This window comes from Sturnira hondurensis, unplaced genomic scaffold (genome assembly GCF_014824575.4).
Source record: "Sturnira hondurensis isolate 20B ecotype Veracruz unplaced genomic scaffold, ASM1482457v3 Scaffold0000022, whole genome shotgun sequence".
Taxonomy (NCBI): domain Eukaryota; kingdom Metazoa; phylum Chordata; class Mammalia; order Chiroptera; family Phyllostomidae; genus Sturnira; species Sturnira hondurensis.
In genome coordinates, this window is record NW_028072653.1 from 1,777,747 (window position 1) to 1,800,211 (window position 22,465).

The 22,465-nt window shown below is 39.2% G+C and overlaps 1 protein-coding gene across 7 annotated transcripts in view; it reads right to left on the reverse strand.

Annotated features, from left to right (window-relative positions):
• The window catches only part of PWWP2A (PWWP domain containing 2A), a 34,244-nt gene that overhangs the window by 3,261 nt on the left and 8,518 nt on the right, over window positions 1–22,465 (reverse strand). For 3 of the 7 annotated variants that reach the window (XM_037059226.1, XM_037061989.1, XM_037062770.1), the window contains one exon: window positions 8,836–11,554. In XM_037059226.1, coding sequence (XP_036915121.1) covers window positions 9,874–11,554 — 1,681 coding nt within the window. In that variant the 3' untranslated portion in view covers window positions 8,836–9,873. Of the gene's footprint in view, window positions 1–1,046; window positions 1,167–8,835; window positions 11,555–22,465 lie in introns of those variants that run through there. The other 4 variants (XM_037061301.1, XM_037060683.1, XM_037059948.1 and 1 more) reach the window with 4 other exon arrangements.

Consider the following 22,465-nt stretch of genomic DNA (forward strand, 5'->3'; position numbering starts at 1 on the left):
AATAAATAAAATAAAGAATTTTGGTAATAAATATCTCACTTTATAAACTGAAGGAGAAAAAGAATAACTAGCCAGTCCCATGTACGTTTCCATTTCCTTCTATTTATGACTGTCAATATCTGGCTTCAATCTGAGTGAGGCCTACTCAAGTTGGCAGGAAAGTCAAGGATTAAAACAGATCATACTACTCATACGAGAGGTGCAGAAAACTGAAAAGACTATTCCCTCAAGAGATCATTGTAAGGGGAGTTGCCAGCCCTAAACAGTTAAGAATGCAAAACATCCCAGCCTCAACCTCTGATCCAAAATGTGCCATTCTGACCCAGGTTGCCAATTACAGCTCCTACGCAATGATCCAGCCCAATTACAGCTCTTCACTAGCTGCAAACACCAGATGGTTAAATAGCCTTGATTCGGGGAAGCAAGAAAAGATCACAAATTCAAAAGCAGCACAACAGAATCCCTAAACCCTTCCTCCTGTAAAAGAGCCCAAAATCAGCCTTTTAGGCATTACCCACGGTTTTCACAAATGTGCTTAAATAGATTACAGCCACATTTCCACACTTTTGCCACCCTCTGAGTTTTGTAAATGACAATGGTTTTTAGGTTAATCACTAAGAATATATATGCTTATATACATTCTTACATGTACATTAAGAAGAAATGACTATTAAGAAGTTAAAATAAGGAACGTAAAGTGACAAAGAAGGGCTGAGGTGGTGCACAGGTGACGAGCCCACTCCCTGACCATCCAGGGAGGCGCAGGTGCCACGAGGTAACCCTGCAACCTGCTGCCCAACCTCTCCCACCATCGGAGTCTCGGAGGAGGCCGGCTCTGCCTTTGAGTTCCCCAGTAACAGCAAATGGAAAGTTATCTCCACTCATCAAAACAATCACCTAATGACGAACACGCAGCTACTGGTGAACTCCAAGGAAAAAGAACTAATGAACGGCTTCTTTTACAGCTAGCCTGATCTACTTGGGGAGTGACCAAGTGATGACATGGTGCCCTCTTCACTTTGTGGCAGGGCTTAACACAGACAGACCTGCCCGTTTCACTGTTAACTTCAATGCTCCCAGTCTGAATCCACAGTGGTCTGTCAGACACTGTAAGGGAGCAGCAGGATTCGTCACTGTCTGATGTAATAGCTGCCATTTGTTGAGACCTATGGTAGAAAAAACCAAGTTAACAAAAGTAGAGAAGTCATTTGAGTTCTTTTTAATCCATTTTACAAAAAATTTAAAAATAAGACCAAAATTCAGTTGAATTTTCATAATGAATTTATTCTACATAACTTGCTGGCTTCACAAAATATGAAGCTTTGGCTATAAAATAAGGGAAACAGACTTGAGGTGTATGCACCAGCCTTGGCCAGGAGAGGGCACTCTCCGGCCCAAGTCAATTCAGCAGAACACCTTCAGCCACAGCCAAGATGCTGCCCTCACATTTAATGTTCCTGACAAAAAGAATTCTTACAAACCTAACACTAGCCTCCTTCTGGAATATCCCTGATCTTAGTACTCAACAAGGGGTGAAGTTCCCATCCCTATCGCATTGCAACATCAACGAGGCCCTGTTTTGCAGAATAACCAAAATGTGCCTGAATCCCTTTCTCCTCTGAGGCCAATGCCCATCTCTGCATAGTATTCAGGCCCTGAGTTAACACCTGCTTGAAATAAGCCTGAGAAGATAAGCTTTCTCACTTAGGCTTTCAGAACTGAGACTTCAAATACTAAGCACAATTTGAATGAAAAATTGCTATTTTAAGATTGTTTAACATACTGTATTTGCTAATTGCTTCATTCCCTACTTTAAGTATAAATTTAAAAAAAGTCATCTGTCACATCACTATAGTAACTCTAGAGTCACTGAGTGAGATATTGTTTGGTCCTTATAATTTTTAAAATGCTAAGTTAGAAGCAGCAGTATATGATCAAATCTTTTAAAAAGACTTTTCTGACATTGAACAGGAGTAATTGTATATACCTGATCAATAAACACTTCAGATTTAACCTAGAGCAATTTTCTTAAATGAGGCTTAACAATGAAGTTGTTTCCCCTTTTGTTCATGGGAAAACTTAAATATACTACTATAATTAATGGAACAGCAGTCACACCGAAGAAAAGGAATCTGAATGTACATGAGTTTATCTTTTGAACCTCTCCCTCCATAAGTAAAACCTGTTAGGTCTCAACAATCACTCTCAAGAATCTCCTTTGCAATTCTAGGCAAGAGAGTCAAGAAGCTGCAACAAAGAGAGACCGACGTTTCCTGGGCATTTCTCCCCAGACCCCAGCGCTTGGCTCATGAGCCCTTTGTGCCAATGCTGAAGATGAAGTTGGGGTCTCAAGGTTTTTCTTTAGAAACTGACCACACCTACAAGATCCATTAGAAAAAGCCAGAGAGGCCCTATGGTGATACAGTAAATGAAGGGACACCCTCCTTTAGCGATCTCATTGGAATTACTCATTTGCCCATTAAGACAAAGCTGACATGTGAACGTGGCAACGATTCCTGGGAGGCAGCAAGAGGTATGAAAGGACAACTCAGAACAGGGTAAGTACACAGTCTCCCATTTGGAGCACATGAAAGAAGGAAGCAGAGGTCACACTCTCAGAGCACAGCCCAGGATGGAAAACTAAAGAATTAAGATTATATACATGTACCTGTTAGTTTGGTGAACACTCAACATTAAATATTCTCTTAATACAGTCCAGTACGATGTAACATGAGCAAGCAGGAAAAAGCATAAACAGTAGCTCGTTTTACAACAGACATTCTGGTTTCTAGCCTTGGTACTATTTTCCTAACCAGTTACTTCCAGGGTTTTATACAAACTGAGCCTAGTCCTTCCCAGCACACCAGGAGTCACACCTATGTGTGGCACTCCAAGCCAGGTTCCCTGCTAAAAGCTAAACTGTGCAGGAAAATCACAGGTTTGTCACCAGCATCTGAGAAATAAGTAAAAATGACTACCCTCTGGAAAATGTGGCCACAACACACACAGATCAAGGCCTTGGAATGTGAAGTATTTCCCTCCTAGAAGCGGAAATAATCTCCTACTCAACCATACCAATAGCAACAAAAAATAAAATATCCAAATTAATGTTCACTTTTCACCATTCAGCAAAATATCATTAAAATAGTACAACACCAGGGTCCCAGGGAAACACCTCATCCATGCAAATCAGCGAGTTTACACCAACAGCTGGCAAGGGTAGCGCTGTGGTTCGAATAGCTTTGGAAAGCTCCCTTAAGGGGACCTCTGCTCCCCCGAAGCCGGCAGCTCAGACACTCCTCATGTCTCTGCAAGGACGTGGGCTGTGCTGGGACTCCGAAGTGGCGACTGGTCATCAGGTCATCAGTGCCGGAGCAGCACTCACTCTCCCTCACGAGTAGACTATCATTTCTATGTCAGGCCCCATGCTTGGCCTACAGGAGGGTAGAAATCAGCGAGTAACAGACTCCTAGAATTTGTGTGATACATAAGTGAATGGGGCAAGTGCCGAAATGTTAATGCACTTCTCCCTTCACGGTAATTCCCTCGACCTCCAACCCAGCTACTCCCCACAAATGCCTGCTGGAAATAATTCATACCTACCTAGAGGTGTTTATGGATGCCCATCCTATGATTATTGTAATTTCCATATAACGTTGCTGGTGACATTTTTTCACTTATACTGAGTATGTTGCAGGAGGGTATTATGAAAAGCTACCTGAGTGAAATTTCAATGCTGTGCATAGAAAGTGGTGGCTGTAATGATAGCAAATATTTACATGTCTTGTACTGAACACTTTATTGCTTTAGATGTTTAAATGAGTCAATTACCTTGTGAGGAAATAACAATACTATTATTTCCCCTATTTAACAGACAAGGACATTGAGTAATCTAATGTCACACAGCTTTTAAGTGGCAGACCCCTTTGAATCTAGGAAATCGGGCCCAAGAGCCTGTACTTGCAACTCTGTGTGTCTGAAAATTGGAGAAGGGCCTGGCCCGGCTCAACGAAAGCCCGGTGCCAGGTACTCCTGGTGCACAAACGCCCATGCATGCCCCACCTCACCTGCGTCCCTGGCAAGTTATAAACTGGGAACCATTCATTTCTACCTTCCACACTCAGTAGTAAGGACCCTCACATTTCTACAGAACATTCTCCCCAAGCAACAAATTCTTTTATATTTTAGGGGGGGCAGGGGGGCAGTATTATTCCTTCTAGGCTTTTTCAATAGCTTTTAGGTGGTGGATCTTCGTGTTGAAAAGAACTGAGACAGAGGATTACAAAATTACCTTATATATTTTTAAAAGAACTCCCTGAAACTTGATATGCAATATAATTACAAATTTTTTAATTTGTGTGAAACAAGTATGATAAAAGCCTAGCACTTCAGCTATGAAGGAGCTGGTTTTCCTTCTAAATACAGACTCTAGGGTAGAAAATAATTTTAAGAAGTTTTAAATTATGATTTCTGGTTAAGACTCATATCTAAGGCAACAAAAAGAGATCAACTGTCACATTCTTATTTTACAAGGAAAATTTTTTTAAAATCTCAACTCATGTTTAAATCAAGTTTTAAGACCAAGTATTTCTAAATGGGCCCGTTTTCAACAGCAGAGCTCTCCGAACTTGTTTTACAAGTGTCCACCAGAAGAGGGCCCGAAAGTCAGACATGTACTGTGAACATCTCACATATTCTGTTAGAAAACGAGAACCTGACCCACAAATTCAGTATTTTGATAAATCCTGATAATTGAGTCTACAGTTTCTTTTCCTTTATACCTCCCAACAACCAATCTTTCATTTGTGCCAGAAAATGAGAATCTATAAGAAAAAACTCAAGTTTTGTGATTAGTTTTTTCAGATTAACTAGATGCATTAAAATTTGATTCAGCCCTGGCTGGTGTAGCTCAGTAGATTGAGTTCGGGCTGCGAACCAAAGGGTCACCAGTTCGATTCCTAATCAGGGTACATGCCTGGGTTGCAGGCTAGGTCCCCAGGGGAGGCCACATGAGAGGCAACCACACATTGATGTTTCTCTCCCTCCCTTTCCCTGTCTCTAAACATAAAAAATCATTAAAAATTTTCTTTGATTCAATTCAGCCCAAGATGGATTTAAAGACATAGTATAAAAAGTCATTCTTTCCTACCAGTGTGATACAGAAGATGATCTCAGAACTGTATTTTAATAGTTACCTATCTGTCAAGGCACATGTTTTCCATTAGTTGTACAGACATAAAAAATGGGAAGTATAAATACACAAATTTGAAAATATGGGGAAAATAGGATGCCATGTAAATAAGTTTTGGCATCTAATTAATTTTATAACAAATAATGTAAATGGTTTCCATATTCATAAATTTATCGAAAACAATTTTATTATCCCTGAGAATGGTTTTGACCTAAAAATGTACTCTTAAGAGTATTTAATGGGTAAAAGCAACCACACTAATCCACCTAGTAATTTTATAGCTGCCTCACTAAAAGGCAGCTCCAGCGCTAAAAGCAGGAACGGTGTGAGCACTGTGCAGGCTGCAGGCTGCAGGCTGGGTCGGAAGAGACCCTGGAGGCCAGGCGGCCAGTAGCACGTTACCATCAGTGCTGACCACGGAAAACACTCCTATGGCTTCATTTCCAAACACCTTCTAGAACAGCATCCCAAATTGAAAAGATTTCTATCAAAAACCAAATTATAAGCCCTGGTCTGGTAGCTCAGTTGGTCAGAACACCGTCATGATTTGCCGAAGTTTAGGTTCAATCCCCAGCCAGGACACATACGAGAACCACCAATGAATGCATAAACAAGTGAAACAAGTCCATGTTACCCTCTCTCCCTCCCTCTCTATAAACAAAAATAAATTTAAAAAAATTTTAATTACAGATGATGGTGATGGTTACGCAGTGTGAATGTGCTTAATGCCATAAAAACTGTTCACTTTACCTAATGGGTAAATTAGTAAATTTGAGGTTCGATGTTTAACAACATAAAATACAAAAAAATTATAGTGATCTGTTGATATGACAAGAATTTCCACCTAAAAATCACAAAGAAAGTAAAAAAAACCCTTGAGTCCATAAATGTTAAGTCTCTTACCTGAGTAAAAATTTTTTAAAAAGAGTTGAACTATTTCTCCTCTTAGTGTCAACTATCTGTGATCAAGATACTATGACATCTTGGAAAACTAAGAATATATAGACCATGTATATCACTACAACCTTAAACTTCCTATTCTTTTATTCAAAATAGCGTATCAGAATATTAATTGCTAAAGCTTTCACTTTTTAATTGTTCCCTTTGTTGAGTACAGTTAAGTGTACATACACTATATATACAGAATATGAAGGGCCTATTGACCAAGTCAGAACTAAGCACAGGTAACTACTGCGGCTCAGCCATTCTCTTTCCCCTGCCAACTGGCAAGGCACCGACCAGCCTCCTGTTCCATTTCTGAATTCCGTGTCAGGCACTTCAACCACAATATAACCCCCAGGCAAACCCTAACTTTGCCCCAACTTAAAAGTAAGGTCTTCACTGTCCCTGCCAACTCCCTATTGGAGGGCATCAGCTGACTCAAAACACCCGAATCAGTGACATTTAGACAGCCGCCAGTCTCTTCTCTGCTTTGACTATTAACAAAAGTGAACCAATGCAGCACAAGCCATAGAAAAGTCCACAGTTTAAGAGGAAAGCTAAGTTTTTATCCAAACCCCAATTCAGCTATATAAAGGATACATACAAAGGAAATATAAAGCTGTTGCTCTCCTCCTGCAAAACACATTAAGTAAACCTGCTCAGAGGTGTGGCAACACAAGTCTTTTACAAGTTAGAAACTCACTAATGTATAGTTGACTTTACAATTCCTTATTTTATTGCCTGCAGTCCTATATTCCTATTGTGCTTAGCACTGATATAAAATTACTATTTACAGATTTCTCTCATCAAAACCACATCAGGCTCTGGTTGGGTGGCTCAGCTATACCAGGAAGATGCAGGTTCAATACCAATCTGACCAAGTGTGGGAGGATGCCATTTGTTTTTCTCATGCCCTTCCTCTCTCTAAAATCAACACATCCTCCATTAAGGATTAAAAAAAAACCCCACCTCAGGACACACTACCAAGCAATGCAAATGGACTTCCTACTATGTATTTTAGGTCTCTGGTTCGACATCTGAGTTGAATGGATCCTTCTAAATGAAGTCAGCTTTCTAGTCTATAAATCCTAGAAAACTAAACGAAAAATACTCTCACAGGTTTAATTTCTGAGAATTTCTGGAATTAAATTCATCTTTGGCTTTGACAAAGCTTCACTCGATTTCTCCCCTTGCCAGTCCTTGGTTTTAGCCACTTTTCTTAACCACTGGAGATCTGGCCCAAGCCTAGTTTTTGCTTTGCAAGGGGAAAAATTACCCATTTGGTTAGTTCCATGCAAGTAAATGACTTTTATCATTTTAAAGAGAAATGTAAAGAAAAAGGGGCTACAATCACCCACTCTAGATCTGCAAATGTATCTAGCTGCTTAAGAAGTTTTTATTTCAACATTAACATAAAGCTAGTGGTGTTCAGTTCTTTGAAACTTGTCTCACTGTTGAAATTTCAAATGAAATACGCCAGACTTGCTAGTTTATAATGGAGGGACTGTTCTGCATTGACTGCAGACCATGCGCATTGTGATTATGCTTCGAATCTTTCCTCAAAGGGATGGACTACATCTAGTTCAGTGTCACTTCTATACTCAACAACCATGACTCTTTCCTTTCTTTTCCCCTATGGCTTCTGAACCCAATTGAATTTGGTTTGTCACAAAAGCACACTTGCCAAAGCACTCGACTTTATTAGCAGTATCGCTGTCAAAACCAAGATGTTAACGTAAGACTCACCTGGATTACAGGAAGCCTTGGAATCACGTATTTTAGGTGACTTTTTGCTCTGCCTTGTTTAAATCTGAACCTCAGAATCAAACTTTCAAAAATATCTGAACAAGTTCATTAATCTGAAACAGATACTCAATAAATCTTCTAAGATACTTCCTTAAAATTCCTCAATGTGAACTTTCGCCCTGTTATCAAAATTTTTTGAATAGTATACTTATTTCTGTTTGCAGGAAAGAATATGTTCTATTCAAGTGAAATATTTTTTTCAATTGTGTGTTTATTATAATCAAAAAGCATTGACTCAGTTCCCCAGAAGAAATTCTTTCTTTTGCAGAAATCAGTATATAGATCATGGAAGTCTGTAACCTTCAGGGAGCTGACAGAAGTCTATTGGTTTTAAATCTCCATTAATCTTTTCATCATTAATTCCATAGTATCTAATGTATTTCAAATTGGATTACTTAAAAACCACAAAAAAATGCTCTTTAAAACGCAGTTACCCAAAGTGTTAACTTGACATATCAAATTTACAAGTTAGACACAAAAAGTATGAAAGGAACTTAATCTTTGGATAAGCTTGCCTCTCATAGGCAATCTGATCTGTTTTTCACTGACACAAAGCTAAAAATGGAAAATCAAATCAAATTGTAGAAACACATGGACCACGTAGAAAAATGAGAAGCTAAGGTACCAGCCCCAAAAGCAATGATACTGGAGGCAGACCAAGAAGAGACTGATTGGAATTACCCAAATATTAAAAAATGGAGCATGTAATAATGAAATATTAAGAATAATGAAAAAATTAAAACCCATACATTTAAGAGAAACTGGCAGAAGGGTCTCAAATCTATAAGCATATCAGACCTCTGTACTACAAAACCTCATTTTAAGCATATTATCTATGCTCAGATACTATATTCTGTGATAGAGCAAGTAAGAAAATAAGTTTGGTTTTTCACCTCCTCTATAGTTACAAAGAAGTTTTCTACCATCTTCAAATTTTTCAAAGCTTTTTGAGAAACACACACAAATAATTTGGATTTAGTCGATTTTATTTACAGCTTGTGTTTTTACATCAGAGCATTACACAATTACATTTTCTCATTTTCTGACCTGCAAACAGATACCTTAAACGGAAATATTTTTTAAATTATCAAATTAGGTACATCCAAAATGCAACAATTACACATACGACAATTAATTCACAAAGTGTAATTCATCAGGACGTATCCTAAGAATTTAGGAACAGCCAGTCAGGAGAAATCTGACCAAATGTAGCAATAAACTATTTACATATCCAAAGACAAACAAACCTATCTGAACTCCCAAACCAGAAGTTTGAAAGCTTTTGTTAAATCCCCACTGAACAAAGGAGAGTGATGAGTCAACCCTAGCCAGCCTTGACAGTCGGAATCCGGAGCACTGGGCCATTTCCCCAGCCTGCGGCTGAATGGCAAGCATCTCAGTCTGTCAAACACCTTAGAATCAAGCTCTTGCGCCACTATGCCCATAGAAAAGCTACGTGTTCATTAATTAAAAAACAAGTAGTCATTAAATATCCACACTATCCCCTCCCAGCTCACCAGCCCTTACTGCAATTCCAAATACGCAACCTGTGTCACACAGTGACAGGTTATATTTAAACATAGTATGTGTGTATACATACACACATACACACAGTACTAAGTACAAATGGCATAATAGTCCCTGCAAAAATTCATTTTCAGTTGAGGCTATGGCTCCTATGCCTTGGGATGGTTTTAGACTTCAAAACTGAAAAATACTGCTAAAGTCTCACTTCCTTAAGATAAAATTTGATTGCTTGTTCAGTTTAGCTTCTCAGTCTAAAAATGGCTGTAAGTGTTTATTTTTAAAAAGCAGCCAACTGAGTGCAGTTTCTCTCTCCAATTTGGCTACACTATTTCAAAGAAGTTATCCCTAACTAGACTAGAAAATCTGTGGCGCCTTTCAATGGTTCTTGCCTACCTTACTGTCCACGTTCACGTTTCAAATTGTGTCAACAGAGCCCGCACTTCGGGGGTCAGCTGCTTGGCAGCCTTAGCGGCCTCTGTGATAGCCTTGCGATACAGGCCCTTTCTCTTCTTATTAAAGCGTGTCTGGAAGTTTTCTAAAAAGGGGGACAGTTGCGAAAGAGCAAGGAAAGATGTTGTTGGAGACCCGAACCATGAAATACGGGCCTCCTGTCGAACTAAGAGGCCGTTATCTTTCCGGCTCACAGTTATAGTAAGAATACGGGCTGGCCACCAAGGGAAGCCATATATCTTTGCCCAAACAATGTCCCCTACACATATGGTCCTGCCATCTGGTGTGACGCATTTAGAGACGTTTTTGGAAAAGACTTTCATTTTCAAGGAATTACTGAGCTTTTTCTCTTCCTTTGAAGAGGAGGATGTGGAGGAGGTGGAAGGTGCATGCATACTGCCTGGAGGAAAATCAAAGCTTTCAGAACTACACTCAGAGTTGGAGGATTTCAAATCATCTGTGCTATCAATGCTACACACTGAAGCACTGGAAGAGTCAGGTTTCTTTTGATTAAGGGTCATGTAAACAGAGATATTGCTTTTGCTGCCCTTTTTGCCCAGTGTCTGTGGTTCATCCTGCTCACCGGGCACAAGCACTTCCTTTGTGTCCTGAACCTCACTGCTGGCCTCTTCAGGGCCTTCTGAGGGACTCTGATTTTCTGAAGGGGCCTCACCTGCTGAGCGGGTAGAGGTGCAGCGAGACTGGGGCTTGGGTGCCAGCTTGCCACTCCGCATTTTCTCAAGTCCTGTCTTCAGAGAAGAGTCATTTTCTTCATTCCTGTACCTTTGTGGTTTTAAACGAACCCGGGGTGGAAGGGAACCTGAGCTAGGATTCTGGTATCGACGTGTGAAATGGACTTTTGAATGTGCATTTTTGGACGTAGAGGTTTCACTTTGCTTCTTTTGTGCCTTTTCTTTGGCAATTTTCAACACTTCCCGAGCTTTCACATGATCCATGTTCTTACTCTGGAGCACTTTTTTAGTACTTAACTGAGCTTTTGATGTATTTGCCTGAGCAGAAACTTTGACTACTCTGCCTCTGCTGTGAGCAATATTTGAAACCTTAACCACAGCATTTCTTTTCTGGCTTTCATTTTGGTTTTTCCCATCTACTTTATGGTCAGTTTTCAGTTTTTTGTTCACAGTAGTCACACTTTCATTTCTCCGCTTTTTATCTTCGTATTTAGAAGAGTCACTTGCACTACTACCTTTTCTAATTTCCTTTTTTTCCGCAACAACACTGTTTTTACACTTGTCACACAGGACTTGCCTTGGTCGTAGTTTAATAGCATTCATTATTGAAGTAGGTTCTTCCCTGTACATTTTTCGTTTGGGCCGTTTAATTTTCCGAGGAGGTGGCTGAGGTATTGACTGGTTGTATGTGTCCCTGATAAACAAAGGGGGAGGGTAAGGTGCTCCTTCATGGAAGAGAGGTGGTGGTTTAGAAGTCCACAAGCTTTCAGCCAAGCTCGGCTCGGGCAGCGGGACAGGTGAGGGGTCATCGGGAACAGCACCATTCACTTCACACTTGACTTCTGTCCCCTCTGGGAATGTATTACTTTGCAGCTGCATGGCTTCAGGCTTATCCTTATATTCCCTTTTGGGAAATACTGTCACGGGGATCCCATGGGGCCCAAACCTTTGAAAGAAATGGAAGAAAAAAGGATTAAAGTTAATGGCTATAATACAACTTCTTAAACAAGATCTAATATTTATTTGCACCTTTTCTGAAAATTATTTCATATTAAACAACAAATACAAACTATCTCCCCTCCAAAATCCCAAAGCCCTCCATATTTTATTGGTCCCACATTTTAGGTTAAAATAAAAATAAACACTTTCTCTATGCAATGCCAGAATAGCTGGACTTACTTAGAAGAGACCTTCCCAGTACTGAATCAGAAAGGATACCAGACACCTTAAAATTAAACATCTGACATTACATTCACTGAACTATACGCAGAATGTCCACTAAATGCAATTATAAATTTACAACATACACATCTTCCTCTGATTACATGGCTTTCAAAAAAGCTTCATAAAATAAATTCAGCCTTAGCTACCCCCAAAATATTAAATCAGTAAAACCCCATTTCTACTTTATTAATCACTAAAGTATCAAAGAGTTGCCCCTTTAATCTTGCATCTGAACTCTTAAGCCATTCATCCACACCAACCCCCAAACAAATACTAGAAACTCAGATACTGAGAAGCAGTACCTCAAAAGCAGAGAGATATAGAGCTGTGGGGTTTCTAACTTTTTAAAATCCTATTACACATTAAGAAATACAGCATGTAGCCCTGACTACTGCGGCTCACTGGGTTGGCCATCATCCAGGAAGCCAAAGGGTTGCCAGTTTGATTCCTGGTCATGGCACACGCCTGGGTTATAGGCCAGGTCCCCAGCTGGGGCTATGCAGAGGGCAGCCAATATTGCTCTTGCACATCGATGTTCCCCTCCTTCCTTCTTCTTCCTTTCCCCTCTCGAAACAAAGGAAGGGAACAGGAGAGGGAAGTTTATTCTTGTACTGTATTATAATTTATTAATTATTGTATTTCCCATAGTTAATTAATTTATAATACCAGAATAAACTGTGTTTAAAGTACTCAAAACTGTGAATCTATTTCTGCCCCAACATGTATTTTCACATCAGTCCAATAAAAATGTTTATGTATGTGCACATGCCTGCGTACATACATACATAAACACACCCTTTCTTTTCACACTAGTCAGAGGGATTAACCCCTCACAGATCCAGATTCATGCGACACAAATCTTTACACCATTCTCAGTTTCTACTAAAACAGGGTCAATAACCTTGTTTTTTTATGTACAATTAGAAGTAACTGTGGCTTAATCTGCCTGGGCTAAACATCAAGCACCTTTACACTAAACTCACTATACTAAGATTCCTGAACATAAAAATAAGTCACACTACTGCCCTGGCTGGTGTAGCTCAGTGGATTGAGCGCGGGCCTGCGAACCACACGATCGTGATTCAATTCCCAGTCAGGGCACATGCCTGGGTTGCAGGCCAGTTCCCAGCAGGGGACGCATGAGAGGCAACCATACAGTGATATTTCTCTCCCTCTCCTTCCCTTCCTCTGTCAAAAAATAAATTTAAAAATCTTAAAAAAAAATAAGTCACACTACTAAATAATTTCATCATATGCATGTTAAACATATTAATTTTAAACACTATGAGTCAAACAGCATTAAACACAATACAATTATTGGATTGACCAAAAAGTCCCTTTATTTTTTTCCATACAACGGCTCTAGTAGTGCTTAGTTGTCTTTAACTTCATTCCAAATAATTCTGTTAGACTGTATTGTGACAGCTGTCATATCCACTTGCATTAATAAAAAAAAAAAAAAAAATCAAGCCCTGGCTGCCGTAACTCAGTGGACTGAGCACAGGCCTGCGACCCAAAGGATGGCTGCTCAGTTCCCAGTCAGGGCACATGCCTGGGTTGCAGGCCGGTTCCCAGCAGGGGACTCACAAGAGGCAACCATACACTGGTATTTCTCTCCCTCTCTCCTTCCCTTGCCCTCTAAAGATAAATCAAAAAATCTTTAAAAAATATATCAAAATAGGTAAATTTTTGTACAGCCATTTTAATATTGAAGATAGAAGGAATATGTAACATTTTCAGCATATTATGCTTTATTATTTCAAGAAAGGTAAAAATGCAACTGAAACACAAAACATTTGTGCAGTGTATGGAGAAGATGCTGTGACTGATGAAATATGTCAAAAGTGGTTTGTGAACTTTCTTGGTAGTACTGACATTTTGGCAAAATAATTCTTTACTGCGGGGCTGTCTTATGCATTGGAAGATGCTTAGCAGCACCCCTGACCTCTGCCCACTAGAAGCCAATAGTGAGAGATAGTCGACATACTCAAAATATCCAAATCCATAAAGTGATTGGCGAAAATGAAAAATGTGTCTTGTCTTTTACAGAAAAAAACTAAATGGGACTTTTGGCCAACCCAATACAATGCCAACCCTTAAAGGCAGAGGTGTTCAGAACTCAAGGATTAACCTTGGACAGTCAGGCAAAACTCAGACATTAGATGCAGGTGTTTTGTACGCGTGTTTTCCCAAAAGGTTCAGAGTATCTGTTAAAAAGAAATCTTGACATTAGGCAACTAATGGCTAGGCTGTGGACACACCTAAAATCAGGCAAGGATACAGCAAGAGCCAACACTACCAGGGCATCTGCATCTAATAGTTTTTTTCCTAAAGTGTTATTAGCTTGACTACCACAAACCAGCAACTTACAGCAAATACTTAGAAACCACAAAGGAAGAGGAAAGCCTTCTTTTTTTTAACCTAAGGTGGGGCAATTTGGGGTCTGGACTAGCCCACAAAGGACACCCTCCTCACTGTCAGACTTTGCAAAAAGTGACTTTTTATTTTAGCATAGCAGCTGGTACCTAAATGTTTGCTTCCTGACTACTTAATTGCAAGGCATTTTGAGCATTTAGCCTTTTCTGATATTAAGTGCTCAACCACCTTTTCAAGACTACAGGACAAAGGAGAGGCAATTCTTGCATTTTATCATAGAGCTATGTGAAATAATACAACTTATCTGAGGTAAGACTACTATTAACAAGTTTCTAGCTCATAAGAAGCCATCCTTTTGCCCCCATTATATTTTCACATATTTCCACAGCTGAACAAGCAACAAATTTTCTTCCCTTTTTTAGGAATAACTAAACCATAGTCATGTTAACATCTGACACAGTTTCACAGCCATCTCCTATCAACCCTGTATACTTCAGGTGTTACTAACCCTCTCTAAACTCAGTTTTCTCATGTATAAAATGGGTTAACATTCTTTCCTACCTTAAGGATTAAGGCCGGCAAATGTTAGCCCTTTTTCTTGGCTAAAATTTACTTCATTTTAAGTAATTTGAATTCATTTTCAACAATTAATTAGATCTTCCTATATCTTAAAACTTTATAATCTCAATGTGAGGATAACCCAGCCAATCATTAAAGTTGTTTATGTCAAAGTGTGGAATCGGATGTGTTTTACCCTTAGGAGATTAATAAAGAACATTAATTTCTCACCTGGGTTTTTTTCCCTTGTCTCTCCCTCCTAAGCAGATAAAATACAAGCATTAAATGTTTTAATAACACAGGGAGGTACTTAACTGTGCGGATAAATGGAAATAGCACCGAAAGAAAAAAATAATTACAAACTAGTAATTCTGGGTTGTGCATGACTGGCAAAAGCAGAAAAATAGTTTAAAGTAATAAGAGTTCCTGAAAGAATCAGAAAGATAAAGCACTTCAAGAGGGATCAATATTCTACTCCATCCCAGTAACCATGCCGCCACCCTCACGTGGGTAGTACCACGACAATGTTTCCACTGAGGGTGGAGGCTGGTTGTGAAATCAGTTTCAAGGGTTTTGCAACTATGATTAAATTTTGAAAATCAGTGTAAATATATGTAACAAGAATGAATCTGCTTCGTGTTTGTGTGTGTGTGTATATATATATATATATATATATATGGATTCACATATAAAATGTATTTGTAACTATGCTCAAAGTTTGAAAACTACTAACCTATGCAACTTAACTTTAATAAGAATATAAGGTAGCAATAAAACTATGGTGTCTTAAAATCCTCAAATCTAATTTCTCAAGAGCTGTCTTTGGAAATCTGCCAGACAATACTCTGGGTGTTTGAAAATAGATTCCTAAGCCTGCTTCCGTGACCGTATGCCAACACTCCCCTAGGGTGGACGCCAGGACCTTAATTTTTAGCGAGCACTTTTGCTTTAGCTTTTTCTAAGGTGAGGACATTTCTGTCCCATGTGAATGCTCAAACCTCAGCAGAGGGAGATTTCAATGGCAGTAGCAAGGTAGGAGGCTGATTAGAATCCCTTGCCTGAGCTTTTTCTGTAAGAACTTTCACAAATATTCCAGGATTTGAGTAATAAGATGCAAAATATCTCTCCTCTTTTTTCTACCCCTTCTTTGTACAGCATGAAAATATTAACATTTTAAAGACTCATTCTACCACTTATCCATTTTCAGTCTTCTTTAACCACTACCCAAAAATTCTGAAGGAAAATTATTCAGGTATTATGGCTTAAATAAAAACAGCATGTGGGGCCCTGGCTGGTGTGGCTCACTGGATTGCACGCTGGCCTTCAAACCAAAGGGTTGTTGGTTTGATTCCCAGTCAGGGCACATGCCTGGGCTGTGGTTCGGGTCCCCAGTGGGGGCGTGCAAGAGGCAACCACACATTGATGTTTTGCTGCCTCTTTCTCCCTCCCCTCCCCTCTCTCTAAAAATAAATAAATAAAATCTTAAAAAAAAAAAAAAAACCAGCTTGTGGGGAAAACCAGATGAATTGTACAAGACTTCTCTGGCCCTGGCTGGTGGGACTCAGTGGACTGGGCGCCGCTCAGCAAACCAAAAAGTAGTCAGTCAGGTCACATGCCTGCTTTAAGAGCCGGGTGGTGCGAAGGGCAATAGATACTTCTCTCCCTCCCTCCTCTCTAAAAACAATAAAAAGTTTTTTGAAAAGACCTCTCTGTATGATCTTTGCAACTCCCTGTGAACCTATAAAATGTTTTAAATACAGCTATCTTCTCAAATCATTTAGAAGTAACGACTGCCGAAATTTTGAGGGAGAATACTTGGGCTTAACAATTATTTGTGTCAAGGCAAGAGAAAGTTGCTATGAAAAAGAATCCTTGGATTATAGAAAGGTGAAATAAATGTAAATGTAAAATATTTAATAGTCACAATATTCAAAATGTGACTATTATAGGAAGGAGAATATTTTCTATAATTTGGGTTCCACTATAGATGTATGAATTGTATTGACGATTGTAGCTTTGACTAAATGCAGTCTTTATTGCCCACTGATGGAATTATGGTATTTGCTCAAGATTTCTAGCATTACCAATCAATCCTACACCTAAATATGCATCACTTCTTAGACTGAAGCACATAACCATTATCCAAATTCCCTTTCCAAAAGAATACCTCAAGTAAAACTAAAAATGTTACCAACTATTCAGTTTTTTAAAAAGCCAGACATAGTGATAATTCTTACCTCTCATTTTGAAAATGTTTTCAACAGCTAATACAGTGTTCATCAGCTGTAAGTTCACAGCAGCCTCAAACAACTCATCTTGACCTAGGGTTATAGTCTCTTTTTTCTTTCCTTCCTGTTTACAACAGTTTAACAGTGCACAACTGATTCTCATTTTCTTTCCTCCAACTCTGTTGCCAAGCTCCAACTGCAGGAGATTCTTTCTAAAATACTATAAACTAAAAATAAAGAAACACAAACTAAAGATTGCAAACTTTAGGCACACACACTGGGCCTGGAGAACTCGAGGCTCAGAAAAGCAGCAGCTCAGGCGGGTCAGAGACGGGCCACGTTCTGGGTGGGCCAAACCTCTGTCCATCACACAAAACAGAAGATGAAAAGAGGAAACTTTCCCTCCCAGAACTTTTCTCCCTTAAAGAACCGCCAGTAAGAAAAAAAATTATATTCAATTAACCACTTAAAAATATCCAGATTTACTCCATTTCAAGGAGGTTTTTAGTAACTACCTCTCTTTAAACGATAAAGGAGGGGAAAACTGTGAAGCTTATTCTGGTAAACATTTCATCTGATTGGTTATGTCCGGTTATGTCCAAGTTAACCTTAGCACAAATGAAATTCAATAGTCAGCCACATGCAATAGAAAATCTTACAAAATAAACATGTACATCTATGCCTCAAAAAATTAAAAATATAAACCAGCATACCCATTTACCACAATTTAAAATTATTTTAATTGTGTATCTACCTAATGGAGAAGGAAAAAGTTTGGTGAGAAGCAGTGTATTTTCATGGTATAAAGAAACTACTACCTGGGCAAATGTGGCTGATTTGGTCGAGTGTCATCCCATAAAACCAAAGGTTGCCAGTTCAATACCCAGTCAGAATACATGCCAGGGTTGCGGGCCTGGTCCCTGGTTGGGGCACAGGCAAGAGGCAACCGACAGATATTTCTCTCCCTTCCTTTCTCCCTACCTTCACGTCTCTCTAAAATAAATAAAAATTTTTTAAAGGAAGTACAAAAAAAATAATAGTGCCCTGGCTAGTATGGCTCAGTGGATTAAGCACTGGCCTGAGAACCAAAAGGTCACCGGTTTGATTCCCTGTCAGGGCAAATGCCTGTGTTGCAGGCCAAGTCCCCAGTTGGGGGCATGCGAGAGGCAACCACGCATTGTTGTTTTTCTCCTTTCTCCCTACCTTTCCCTCTCTCTAAAAAGTAAATAAATAGCTCTGGCTGGTGTAGCTCAGTGGATTGAGCGCGGGCCTGTGAACCAGACGATCGCGATTTGATTCCCAGTCAGGGCACATGCCTGGGCTGCAGGCCAGTTCCCAGCAAGGGACACACCAGAGGCAACCATACATTGATATTTCTCTCCCTCTCTCCTTCCCTTCCCCTCTAAAGATAAAATCTTTTTTAAAAAAGTAAATAAAGTCCTTAAAAAAATAAAGAAAAGAACAGTAACTACCCTGGGGAATAACAACAAGACTGACCTGAAGGAGAATCCAGGTGAACATCATGGCTGGAGAAAATCATCATCACATGCCTACAGGTGAGGTAGCCCAAGAACACATCACTGACTGAAGCTGAACGCTCATGCGCAAGTATCAGAGACAAACCTCAACTGAGGTATAGTCCCTATGGCATAAACTCTTATTTTTTATTGATTTTAGAGGGAGTGAGGAGGAAAAGAGGGAGAGGAAGGGAGGAAGAGAAACTTCGATTTGTTGTTCCACTTAGTTATGCACTCATTGGTTGATTCTTGTATGTGCCGTGGCTGGGGATTGAACCAACAGCTCTGGCATATTGGGTCAATGCTCAAACCAACTGAGCTACTTGGCCAAAACACATGTGCTCTATTTTACATTGCAAATAAATGCAATACATAATCATTTACTGAGGCAGAAAAAAGCTTCAAAGAACATTACTGGGAAAAAACTGAGAAAATAATGAAATATGGACTGCAAATTAGATACAAGTACTCTTATCAACACTTTGAGTTTTAAAGCTATATTGTGCATATAGGAGAGTGTCTTTGATCTTAGGGAATAAATGCTCAAGTATTAAGGGGTAAAGGAGGAGGATGTATGTAACCTTCTTTGAAAGAGTTCAAGGAAAAATGTTTATATGAAGAATGAAAGCAAATGTGGTAACATTAGTAAATCTAAATAGTTTATAATATTTGAAAAGATTTCATGCATAAAAAAATTTTGCCCTGGCTGGTGTAACTCAGTGGATTGAGTGAGGGCCTGTGAACCAGAGGATCGCAATTCGATTTCCAGTCAGGGCACATGCCTGGGTTGCAGGCCAGTTCTCAGCAGAAGACACAGAGGACGCACGAGAAGCAACCATACACTGGTATTTCTTTCCCTCTTTGCTTCCCTTCCCCTCTAAAGATAAATAAAACCTTTTTAAAAATGTGTCCTATATTAAGCATAAATCCCAGCAAACCCACCTTAAGTACCAGTAAGCACAAAATCTACATTCAAATACAAGTATGCTAGTTATAGTCAAATAGCAAAACCCAAGGTCCAAGCCCTGGGACCCACTTCCACAGGTGGGACTACGATGGGCGAGTCATTGCCAAGAGGCTGAAACTTCAGAGGGAAAGAAATGAGTGGAGCTGTGACCAGGCAGCAGGCTGTGCAGGAAATGGACTGTGCCTTGAAGGGCTGAAGCTGATTAGGTGAAGAGTGAAATAAGGAATGGTGAAGACTGGTTACCCACTTTTGAATGTGGGTAACCAATTAAGTTGGTTTAAAATGAAGAAGTAAAACACTGAGCAGGTGGGTAAAAGCCAACAGATGACCGACCATACTATAGCCACAGGAGTCACCAGTGAACAAGGAGATTCCCTCCTCCATAGGAGAGGAAGATTCAGAAGCTTAAGTAAACAATAAAAAAAGATAACCCATCTGGCAGAAAGAAAGGAAGGTGTGTTATCAGGGTTAGGTTAGTGGGATGGCTGACAAATACTAGTCTCTTAACAAGACAAGGCCAGTGGAAAGGACTGAAAGTGTCTAACTCACTTGGTTAAAAACGTAGGCTGTTATACTAGGCATTTAGTTAAGTACAAAGAACATAAAAAATTTCCTTCCCTAAATTCCAAATGTGTCATTCTCAAAAGTGATTCCTTTTCAATTAGGTTTTTAAAGCATACAGGAAGCAGAGAGAACATAAGGACTCAATTTCCCTAATTAGACTTTAATTTTCTCTCCATGACAAAGACCAAAATTTCCTCCCAAAACCATCTGCCCAGGTGTTAGTGGAAAGAAAAGACTGAGACACATCTCCCACCCTCCACTTGCAAAACAACTCCTAGTTATTTCATCCCCAGTAAAATGTAAATGCCACGTGGTCTTCCTTACTAATTTAAAGGGGAAGTATACTTCACCAGTACCACCTGAAGTTTCTACACATTCTTTCAAGATGTTTTAAAGATGCTGATTACACTGTAGCCCACACCACCACAGGATCTAGGTTAACTGGCTATTCAAGCCAACCCATATTAAATGACTGCACTAGCTGTTGTCGCCTTCATCCAAGTTCTGCCACTTCATACCACTTCATAATAGTTAATGCTTATACAGTCCTTGTTCTGTGGTATGCACCATTCTAAATATTTACTCATTTACATTGATAATCATCACAAGCACCCTATTAAAGTGCTACTGCTATCCCCATTTTACTGTTGAATGAACTAAAGAACAGACAGCATAAGTGATCTTCCCAAGATGACACAGCTAATAAACAGCAGAGCTAGGGCATAAATACAAGCAGTCAGCTCAAAGTCTGGTTCTGCACTACCGCCTCCCCTCACTCTCCTCTTCACCACTTCGCCACTACAGAAGTGGAGCAGCTGTCCACGTGCTCTTTTCTGAATCATACAGATGCAGACAGGCTTCAGAATTGATGATTTTTTTGGTTTGCAAAAGATGATGAGCACCCTATTATCATGCATGTTAATATTTCACCAGTAAAATGTAAAGCATTTACACTAAATGGGACAGATCTACTAGCCTCACATAATTTCAGGTCATGATGGGTTTTTTCCACCAAAAAAGTAACAAAGTTCTGTTTCCAGAGCTTTGGGATTTTGAAATTGCAGTTAAGTAACTAGGTAGAATTGTCATCAAGATAACAGAATATATATAATTGCTTACCATAGGGCCTAGTACACAGTAGGTAGGCAAAATATATGTGAACTATTACTGTATTAAAATTAAAATGTATTAGATTTTATTACTTGTTAATTAAAAATCCCACATATTACAAGGGCAATCTGTAAGGATACGGGTACCCAAACAGGTGAGAAGGATGATGTTAGCAAAATAAAAACACAGCACACACCAACTATGAATGAGATTCCAGGGAATATCTTTTTAAATTAATGGGTAAGGAAGGGGCTGCATTAAAGTCTCATAAGAATCTCTCTCTAACCATAGAAATTTACTCAATCTTTTAAAGGCTATTCAATCCTCTTATACTATCACACATAGCTTTTGAAGAGGGGGGAAAAATTTAATAATGTAGATTTCTAGCTCCCAAACATGTACCTTCTAACAATCCTCTTAAAAAACTTGCCTTAATAACTAGGTTTATAAACAAAAATGAAAACTATGCAGGGGTGACGAATCTTTTGGTGTCTCTGGGCCACAATGAAAGAAGAGTTGGCTTGGGCCACATATTCAATACATTGTGACATGTAATCACAAAAAAAATATCTCATAATATTTTAAGTAAATTTATAATTTGTATTGGGCTGCATTCATTGCCAACCTAAGCCACATGCGACCTGCAGGACACACGTTGGACACCCCTGCAAGAGAGAAAACCTTCATGCTTGTCTTCTTAAAAGCAAAAATAGAAATAACATCTATATAGTGTTCAAATTATAACAGTAAATTCTTTTAAAATAACCATCCAGCTTTGACCGGTGTTGCTCAGTCGGTTGGGCATCATACTACAAAGCAAAAGGTCACCAGTTAGATTCCAAGTCAGGGCATGTGCAAGAGGCAGCTGACCAATATTTCTCTCTCACATTGATGTTTCCTTCCCTCTCTCTTCGCTCCTTGCCCTCTCTTTAAAATTTAAAAAAAAAAACCAAAAAACTACATTTAAAATAACCATCCAAAAAAAAATGGTAACAGCCACAAAGCGGCAAAATATTTCTACAAGCAGACACAAGAGACTCACTTTTGTACATCACTTAGAGCAACATGCTTGAAATTTTCCCCAAAATGAACACTGCTACAAAAGAACCCTTTTCATTATTAATGTAAATACTCATCAGTTTTCAAACACTTAAATAGAATTCCCTTGGTCCTGGCTCTAAGATCCAATACACAGTTTAAAGCAGTTAAAATCGTATGTTTCCATTATGATTTCTACATACTTTTTAACATTCCTTTCACTGTTATGTTCTGTAGGGTTCACCACACAGAAGTCTAATTATTTCTCAACAGGA